Below are 10,218 nucleotides of genomic sequence, written 5' to 3' on the forward strand. Positions count from 1 at the left end.
GCTGAGTGAACATATACTGTTCTTGAATACCATACACTCAAGCTTCAAAGCTGTATGTTACTCTATTCTTTTACAGGCACTGAAAGGTTTGTTTTCACCCATATCTTCTAAAGTGTAACCACTTTCAAATACCAACAGAAAAAAAATTTTTTTCGCCTCTGTAGAATGGGCTAATACAAAAGGACCAACTTTTTAGGAAGCTCTAAGGCAACAAAAATCAGAGGCAAAGAAATAAATATTCTGGCCTCGTGTTTTGATAGAAGATGATTATCTGTGACAGAAAATTTAATTGAGCAGCCTGTCTTTTAATATGCATTAAAGATTTCTTATTCATTCAGTGAATCATTTAAATATTTTAATGATTAACAAAGTCATGAATGGACTCAGAGCAGCTGTCTTGCTTTTTTATTGATCAATCATAAACCTGTCCTTTTAAAACAAATCCAAACAGCTTATTTAGCTTACGTTCAAAGACCCTCCCACACACACATTCACAACTCTGTTGGCAAACTTCGAGAATAAAACATAGGTAAATAGTGAAATAATTCTTAAATAATTCTTCACTCCAAATAAAATACTTCTGCAAATGTTTCCTAACAAAATCTAGTACAACAGTCCTGTTTGTGCTAAGATCCTTCCAAGTATACTCATAATTCCACTTATTAATCAAGTTTAAAGAAAAAAACATAAAAATGAACTATATTTTAAAGTTGACATTTCCTGCTGAAATTGACTCTTTTCCAAACATCCTAAAAAGCAGTTTCTACTTTAAATTTAGAAGTCATTTAAGTCACTGCACTTACTTTTAAATAAATTCCCTGTTGCTAATGTTTGGACATTTTATAAATCCATAGTAACTAAATTTTTCTAGGTTTCCCTTATGCCTTATTACTATTATAATTGTTAATAATAAATTTACCATGCCTCGGATGTTTGAAAACCTTATAGAGTTATACCTTTATTCTAACCATTTTAAACAAACAATATTATGTTTATTTTCTCAAGAAGGTGATAAATACGGGTACGGAGGATGACTTGTACTAACAATTGTTTACAATAATATATAAATATTTACCTTCACACTTCCTCCAAGTGGACAAAATACTTCCTTGCTCTCGCAATCTGAGGTGGCATTCTTTAAAACCATTTATGGAAGTGTATGTTTGCCCTCTGCCCCAGAACCCCCTTCAGATGCAGTAACCTGGGAATGCCATGAGCAGCCCTTTGAAATCTGTCTCTGTTCAAGGCTGCTACTCAAACTCTCACAAGCTTCAAACAGCCCACTTCCTTCAGGGATTATTGTGTTTTGACTTTTTCCAAAGTTAAAAAAAAAAAAAAAGCAAAATTAAATTCTATTGAGGCTACCTCAAGGAAGACCTAAACATCATACTCTCCCACCCCACCCCCACCTTCTCTTGCTGCTAACTCGTCCCCCGTCCCATATCCCCACCATTAATGTACATCGAGTCAAAGAACTGTGGACTCACTGTGGTCCTCAGCTTTGGCTACTTTTCTCTTTGGCTGATCTCCCTCCAAGTTAAGATTATTTAAATTGCATTTTTAGCTCTTCGCTATTACTATAAACACATATTTAACAAATCTATACGCATTCAAATATTTAACAAATATCTAAAAATGTTCAGTCATATGCATTTTATGGATTGTTAGTAGCCTACTTTTTTTTTCCCTGGACCCACCCTGAATCACTCTTGGTCTCCAAAATTACATGTCCATATGCTATAACATAGACAGCTCCTAAAATGTTGGCTGTGTGTTGAATGATCATTAAAGTAGAGTCTTCTCTTGGAAATCCCACCCAGAATCAGCGTGGATTTAACCACTTCATTACAGGAGACCGGGCAGCATTCTCCTTCACGAGTTCTTCTCTCACAGCGTTGCCATCTCCAGAGGCCACATCATGCTCTGAAATTAGAAGGAATACATATCTTGTCCAAATGTTTATAACTCCAAGACCCAGTACACTTTTGTCTTATTTCTGTATTATGACAGACCTACAATGAAATCTCTAACAGATTCAGAGTCTATGCTGTGCTCACCTGCTCTTGTTAGAGAGACCTCCCATCTCAGTTAGCACCCTCTTGAATTATTTCTCTTCATTCACCTGTCATCACCTGATATTATTCTATACATGCATTTGTCTTTTCCCCCCTGTATTTTCTCACTCCACCACTAAAATATCAGCTCCATGAAAGCAGGGACTTTGTTTTCTGCACTGGTACAACAGTACCCCGGAACAGAGTAGGTGCTTAATTAATACAGAATGAGCAAGTGCTGTAAGTATAGGTCTCGAAGTAAGATTCTTATCCTATCTGGTATGGAAGAGGGATTAGCTTATTGATGTGGCTTCAGAATGCAGAAGGCAGACCAAAGGGCAGAACTTATAAAGATAGTTCTTGCTCTACATAAGAAAGAACACTGTTATATTTTTTTAAAAGAAATTTTCTGCTTCTAAGAGTAGGGAAGTGTGTTTGCTTCAGCAGTGCATGCCCCTCCTGAAATGGAAGGCTATGAGAAGATTGGCATGGCCCAGCAGATAAATGTATGTAAATTCATGAAACTTTCCAGACCTTACCACTACCCATCCCCCCCAAAAAGAGCTGGTTGTAAATTCCCATTCTTGGAAAGTTGGAGAGCCCACTACTCAACAACAACAACAAATGGAGATGGGAAACCAGGAAGCCCACATGCCAAGAATGTTGCAACCAATAGGTAGACAGTCAGGAAAAAAAAACCACCTCATGCAATCAAAGTATAAAAGGCACCACGAGAAATCCCTGTGCTGAGGAACCTTGGTGCCATTTACAAAGGCTGGGCCCAAAAGGACTTGTGCAGAGGTGATGTGAAGCCCATGGCAAGACAAGGGCCCCAAGCCCCTTCCTGTAAACAGCAGTGCTTGAAGCCCAGGAAGTCACACGTGAACAATGCACAGCTGAACAGAAGGGCTCCCGGACAGACTTTCCAAGAGGTCTTTAGGATATTCTGCCCTTTATCCTGAACCTGACTCAGGTTTACTGAGATTACACCAATAGCCATTCTCAGTTGCTCCTTTAGCTCATAAAGGGAAACACCTTAGGTCAGAAAATGCTTTTTCCACAAATTTCTAATAAGAATCTTGATACTTAATTTGGGTATAGAAATATTTTTTGTGTCACCTTTAGTGTAACTTTCATCCAGCAAAATACAGTCGCCCCTTGAACAACACTGGTATTGGGGGTGCCGACCTCCGCACAGTCAAAAATCCACCTACTGCTGTCTGCCCCCAAAACAAAGAAACTGGTAAATGACTCATTCAAGGGCAGGAAGCTGAAACAGTGTGGATAGAATCAGGACTCAAACCCTAGATCTTTTGACTCCACAGATTGTGATCTCTAATCGAAAAAAACCTTTTCCCCACACCTAGTTAAAGATCTGTAAAATGAAAATACAAATACTATATTTATTGGGGAAAAAATACACATATAAGTGGACTCACATAGTTCAAACCCGTGTCGTTTAAGAGTCAATGGTATCTGTTTCCAAGGCATCTATATAGTGGTCAAGATTTTTGCAGAATCTGCAAGCAAATGAGAGAGGGGTGACAGGGCCAAGGGAAAGGGACGGCACAGTGGTCCAGCGGAGAAGAGAAAGGATGCTACTGTGTGTGCAGCAGGAAGGATGGAGGTGACATGAAAGTTGCATCATTGAGGATTATTTCAAAGGAGCTCTCGAGGATCCCCAGACATCCCAAACAGCAATAAAGGTTCACCAGGGATTCAATTCTCTCTTGGTGGGATAGTTTAAGGTACAATCTTAAACGAGTGAAGAGGAATTGGAAAGTTGTTCCCTCAATGTTCTTTTTAGCCTACGGCTTTAAGAAAGCAAAATAAGACAAAAGAAGTTGCAAGTTTTTGAGATAGCTAGTTATGCTGAGAATTCAATAGGTTTCAAAGCTGTACTGAAAGCAATCAAGCCATTCAAAAAATTTTCTGGTCTTAGAAAGTAGATCTGGTGGTTGCTAGGGGCTGAGAAATGGGGGTAACTGCTTAATGGGTACTGGTTTTATTTGGGGCTGAGAAAAGTATTCTGAAACTAGACAGAGGTGGTGGCTACGCAACACTGTGAATGTACTAAATATCACTGAATTGTACATCTTAAAATGGTCAATTTTATGTCATGTGAATTTCACCTTAAAAATTTTTTTTCACAACTTAAAACTCAGTTTTCTTCCACTTTGCTTTTCAAAGACTATAGGGACAAGTCATAATAAGTATTTAAAATATTAATACTGATCTCAATTTCCAGATCAAATATGCACCAAGATATTCACCTAATGGTTAAAAAAAAGTTTTCATTTTTTATGTTTAAGGGCATAGTCGAACTTAAAAATAATAATCACTTAAAAATGCAGTGTTTCCCTCTTTATCCTGATGTATTTAACTGTACCCATGTGTAAGAAAGAGGTAAAGCTTGGAAATAAGCACATTTGCCAAATATTTCAAATCTTGATTAATTTGAAGTGCAAAGAACCAGAATCAAAAACTAAGATAGATTTGGATTGTCAACTATTTATATCTAAGGAGGAAAAGTATATAGTTCTTTTGATACTATTAGTTGCTGTGGCTACATGTTGTTTTAAATGAGCTATTTTCAATTTAATAAAGCTTTACTAACCAGTTAGTCAACAAGATATCCGAACACGTGCCTACTATCATCTTACAGTATACATCTTACAACTGTTTCTCACGTTCTGACAACCTGTACAAGAACTACACGAGCACTAACAAGCAGCGTGTGAGTATTACTACACTTTGACTCAAAAGTTTAGAGGTAATTCCAAAATTTCAATCACAGATACTTTTATTCTCTCCCAAATCCACAAAAAGACATGCTTGGAATTATTCCATTTAAACACTTCCATTTGGTTAAAAAAAGTTTTATATTTTCTATGTAAAGAGGCTTCTCTGAAGCCTTATCCAATAAATTCCTCAGAGTACTTTTCCTGTGTGAATTGGGAGACAAGCCGCTTTGTCTGGTTCGTAAGTAAAACAGATCCCCAAAAAATTTAAAGAACTTTGCATATCTTGGCTCATTTTTATTACATGTTTTTTGGTACTCAATCATATTTTTCCCCCATCTAAATTGGGTAAACTGTATGAAAAATTATATAATCTTCAACATTATTAATGAGGTCTCTTTGAAAAATAGCAACAAGATTTAACAACCACCCACCATTCCCTAAGTAAAATAAAAGAAACAAAATTATTTAACTTTTTTTTTTACTTTATTACCTTTTTTGTGTGGGGGGAGGTAATTAGGGTTATTTTCTAATTTTTTTAATAGAGGTACTGGGATTGAACCCAGGACCTTGTGCATGCTAAGCACACATTCTACCACTGAGCTACACCCTCCCCCAACAAGAAAATCACTTATATCAACATCTTATTCTATTAGCCATATTTTTTAAGTTATTCAAACTGAAAGCAATATTATTGTTTCAATATTTATCCGGGAATCGGTTCTTACCTGTGTGAGAAACAAATCTCTGGTTGGACGCTTTGGCTACTGAATATTGGAAGAAGGGAAACTTCAGACATTTGCCAGTCACCCTGTCACATATGCCCGACTGACAGTTGCAAGTCTGTTTGCATTCCATCCCGAAGGTGCCGTATGGGCAGTCTGAGGACAAAGGGAAGGGTGAGAGAGGGAGCTGCTGGATGTGTGGAAGTGCCCACCCTCACAGCCCCTGGGTGCACTCAGGAACTGACAAACCTCATGAATCCTGACCATAAGATAAAACCCAATTCTCAAAAAATCCCAGGCTTTGAAAATTAAAACTTCAAATCACATACGTGAAATCACACACTAAGACCAGATAATGATGGACGCCCCAGTTATAGTATCTTGCTGTGAAGTTGAGCTGAAGACAGATACATATAATCAATATCCTTGAACCAGTTTTAATTCTATTTACTTTCTGCTTAGACACCAAAAGACAGGGTCTCATGGGCTACCTCTGTGACAGCTCAGTGAACGTGGGCACTTGAACAGACATGTGTGTCAGCTCCTCACAGAGTTTAAAAGGTATGATGCTGTCTTTGAATCAATCCCCTGTACTCACAGACAATTTACCATTCTAAATATATAGAAACTAAACTGGCTTAAACTAACCAGGGGCTAAGAGAGCTGCTATCTCCGCTCTTTATAAAGCGATCAATCCTCAGTCTGCTCCAACTCTTAGCAACTTCCTTATTTATTAAAAGAGCAGGACAAATTAACCTAACTTCTCCAGACGTCAAGAAGATGCACTAATAAAACCCTCTGCAGAGCTAAGATGCAATATGATAAACATGAAGAAAGCTCAGAATTTATTTGTATACCTGCCAAAATCCAAAAGCTTTTAGAGCTTCGATGTTTTCATACTTAGATTAAAACATATCATATTGAGAAAAAGAGAACAAACTCCTTTATTTAAAATGCATGCTTTTTGTAATGTAAACGGCATCTCAATAGAGTAGCCAGTCCTTAACAGCCAAGGAGAATAGATGTAGAATATTTTCTTGGCATGAGACTATCCTTGTAAATGTACAATCACATATGGGTGAAGAAACAACATGTGAGGCATCTGAGCCTTTAGCAAACTAATCTTCCTCAAGACAGGTATTAATGAAATATATTTTGAAAAGAGATTTAAAGTTTCTTTACTGTGCATCCTTCAGATTAGAGAAGCACCAGGTTTTCAACACTGGCCACTCTGCTGGGAAGAACAGTCCTGAAAAGCGATCCTGAAAAAGCCTCTAGCAGAAAAGCACACAGGATAGGATTCTGTCTCCAGTGATGCTGAAAACTTAAACTTTAGCCAAATTCTCAGTTATGCTCTTATTGTATCCCTGAATGTACTGAATACTGCTGGGCAGATAGTAGGTGTTCAATAATGATGTGTGGGCTGGCTGATTGTTATCTGGGCAACACAATGCCAAACATCTGAATATTTAGAGAACGTCCGGATATGCAGCTAAAATATACAGTTTTCCTAGAAGTGTTCTGTAGAAAAGCTGAAGGAGAGCGTTTGCCTAGAGCAAAATATAATGTCTCTATCTAGCTGCCGAGGTTCACACAGACTCACTATTTCCAGCAGAGAGAAAAATGTTTGAAATTAGACTCTCTTGCAGTCTGAAGGATGTCCAAGAGCTATCCTAAATAGCTTTAAAAAATAAATCTTATTAACAGCTACCTCAATCATTCAGTGAATGTTGGAGAGCTAAAGACTCTGGATGCTTTACAGCTTCTTTCTTTCTCCATATGTAATTGAACATTTACAATCACACTTACAGAGACAATTTTTATGCCAAGAGAAAAAGCAATCCATGGCATATACTTGTTATATCAGAAACAGGACTGTGTTAACCACTTCCTCCCTAATTTCCTTATGTGAAGTACTCTTTTCTTGGCTGATAAGCCCTATAATTTACAGAAAATGCAAATCCTACTCAGCTGAAAGAAACAGTATATGAAAGTCCATCAAAGAGAATATTTCCTCAATATTCTAGTTTGTATTGGTTATAAACAAAAATAAACTAAGCAAACAATAAAATTTTCCCAGTGGTTCAAGAATTTATTTTCTGAACTTTAGAATGTTTTGTGGCTTAAAAGGTGATTGATTTACAAAATATTTTTTCTAAAAAAGTTACTGAGATTAGCTCAATACTGGATGATTATCATTCATAAAAAGTTTATATTAAATCCATAAAAATAAGATTTAGAGACTTTCCAGTCCTTTTAATTTTAAAAGCTTCTTTGTATTATAAAACTGATAAATAGGACTATAATATATGTGTTGCATCTTAAAATTAACTCTTAAGAATGAGATCATGAGGTATCCACATACAGAGTATTTTTAAACCACCATTCCTTCCATTCTAAACATGTTAAAGATTTTAAACGACAGCACTAAGTTTGAAATAAATTCTGCAAATGCTTAACCAAATTGTTTATCTATCATTTCAACCTAATAAGGTTTTTCTTTAAGTATGTAAGACTGCCAACCTCTTTCTTTACAGACTTCCAATTTTTATTTTTCTTTACTGTTATTTTTGCTTATCTTACACTATCTGTTATTTTTCTAGATGATCCAAACCTTTCGTAAAGTGGAATGAGGCTTGTTTTATACTTCAAGATAACCTCTTCTGAGAATGTGGGTCATTTTGCCAGATGACTTAAGCCACCCAATTTCACAAAGTGCATTAATGTTCATCAGAAATATTTGGTCTTGAGAGGTGCCCTCCATCCTGTGGACCCTTTTAAGATCAAAGAATCACTAAACCCCAGGGCTAGCCACTTCTCCCAACAGGTTACCGAGTGCAGACCTCTGTAATCACTGTCTGCAGAAGAGAGTACCTAAACCATCCGTAACAGATAACCTGTCAAGTTCCTAAAGTGTTCCAGAAAAGGAGGAAACTCAATCTTCAATTGCAACTTTTTTTTAATCTCCTAAATATAATGAGTGAAATGCTGTATTTCTTTCTGGGCTTTCCTGCACACTGGGTTCAGCTACAATGTGCAGCGTTATCTTTCTTTCTCTCTCTCCCCACCACACCACCTGTGGGGACCTAACGCACTTGCATTTTCCCTCTTTGTCTGTAAGAGGAAAGGCTCCTGCCTCCCACGCTAGCTGAAAGCCCTCAGTATGCCCTGGGCGGGGCGGGGGGAAACAAGGGGTCACTCTTTACCTTTGCAGATACCAAACTCGTCACCAAAATCATCCTCCTCACTGTAAAACTGACACCTCAGCCCGGGGCCACACTTGACGCCATCCATGCCTGAGACCGTGCGGTAGCAAGTTTCTCCCAGCCCCGCGGCGCACACGCGGCAGCAGCCACAGTCGTCCAGCACTGTCCTCTTACAGCGCAGGCTGCTTTTGCACTCGTTACTGTCACAGCGCTCGGGGCAGTCCACCGCGTACTTGGTGCTCCAGGCCGCCGCCAGGTGCGCAGGGACCAGGAGCGTGGCCAGCAGCAAGAGGCTCTTCATGTTTCCCGCAGCTCGGCTCGCTTCCCGCGGCGGGGGTCTTTGCTGGCGGGAAGCAGCCGTCCAAAGTGGTAGCTGAGCCTCTGCCTACTCGTTTATGAGTTTTATACACTGGGTTGCCCGCATGCTTCCCCGTCATCAATTTCCTCAACCCAGCAGCAGCGCTGTCCTCCTGCCAGGCTCTCTTGTTTTAGTTTATGAAATCCAGGATGAAGGCTGGATTAACACGCTGCTGCCATCCAGGAATTGAAAAGCCCGAGCTGATGTCATCTGTTATGTTTAGATGGTTGTTTTGCATGAGGACTAAAAAACTCGCTCACATCCGTCTTGGGGGCTCAAGGACGTCTGTGAAGGGGGAATAAAGAAGGTTGCACGCCCTCCTCCAGGACAGGAATTGTTCTGACACCGGCACATCAGTTGTGGTGTAGCTTTGTCTCAGAGCCTCTGCAGTCAGGAGGAAAATTATATCGACATGAATCATCAGGACCGAAGAAGCTCCTTTTAAAAAAATAAATAAACATTTGGTATTTCCCCTCAATAAATAGCCATGAGATCATTTGGAAGAAGAAAGGGTTAGAGTGTGCCTTTTCAATACTTAGAAGAAAGAAAATATTTTGAAAGGGTTATTTTTTTTAGAGACCCCCTCTTCCTTCCTCCCACCCCTCTTCAAATATTATTTCTAAAACAATTCATATGACATATATCTAAGTTTATCATGGATGTAGCTGTATTTCTAGTAAGATGTGGGGCTGCCGCTGAGAATTTCCTTTAAAATCAATACAAAAACCACAAAAGAGGTAAGATGCTGCTGGCACTGTTCCTGGCTTACTCCATTCTGGAAAAACTTATCAGTTGGACTCCTGCTGACCCAAAACTCACTGGGGAGAGGGATCATCCATCACCAAGACTGCCTGTCCAATGATGGAGCCCATTCGCAGTCCTTCCCCTCACCTCCTGGCATAGATCAGAACCCTCACTAAAAATTGCCAAACAAGGCAGCCAGCCCAAGGAAACAAATGAGCCAGCAGGGAAATCGGACCATGGCCCAGAGAGGCTAGTCACAGGGAAGGGAAAACATTACCCATCTGGAAACAAGGTCTTCATGCTATGGAGGGTCACAGGGCCTAGGTCCCACCAGGGAAGACAAAGCGGTCCTCTTAAAGCATTAACTAGATCAAAGCCTCATTAAGTAAG

At 39.0% G+C, this 10,218-nt stretch overlaps 1 protein-coding gene across 1 annotated transcript; it reads right to left on the reverse strand.

Annotated features, from left to right (window-relative positions):
* Window positions 1-383: 383 nt before the first annotated feature.
* On the reverse strand, window positions 384-9,419 carry ESM1 (endothelial cell specific molecule 1). Its single transcript, XM_006185925.3, has 3 exons — window positions 8,727-9,419; window positions 5,524-5,676; window positions 384-1,923 (listed from the first exon to the last, which is right to left on the reverse strand). The coding sequence occupies exons 1-3, from the start codon at window positions 9,025-9,027 to the stop codon at window positions 1,823-1,825; spliced, it is 555 nt and encodes a 184-aa protein (XP_006185987.1). The 5' UTR covers window positions 9,028-9,419; the 3' UTR covers window positions 384-1,822.
* Between the last annotated feature and the right edge of the window lie 799 nt (window positions 9,420-10,218).

This window comes from Camelus ferus, chromosome 3, assembly GCF_009834535.1.
Source record: "Camelus ferus isolate YT-003-E chromosome 3, BCGSAC_Cfer_1.0, whole genome shotgun sequence".
NCBI lineage: Eukaryota > Metazoa > Chordata > Mammalia > Artiodactyla > Camelidae > Camelus > Camelus ferus.

Coding starts and splice junctions, on each gene's coding strand:
- ESM1 (XM_006185925.3), bottom strand. CDS start 9,027: ATGAAGAGCCTCTTGCTGCTGGCCACGCTCCTGGTCCCTGCGCACCTG. Junction 5,677..8,726: donor CGAGTTTGGTATCTGCAAAG/GTAAAGAGTGAC, acceptor CTTTGTCCTCAG/ACTGCCCATACGGCACCTTC. Junction 1,924..5,523: donor GAGATTTGTTTCTCACACAG/GTAAGAACCGAT, acceptor TTCTAATTTCAG/AGCATGATGTGGCCTCTGGA.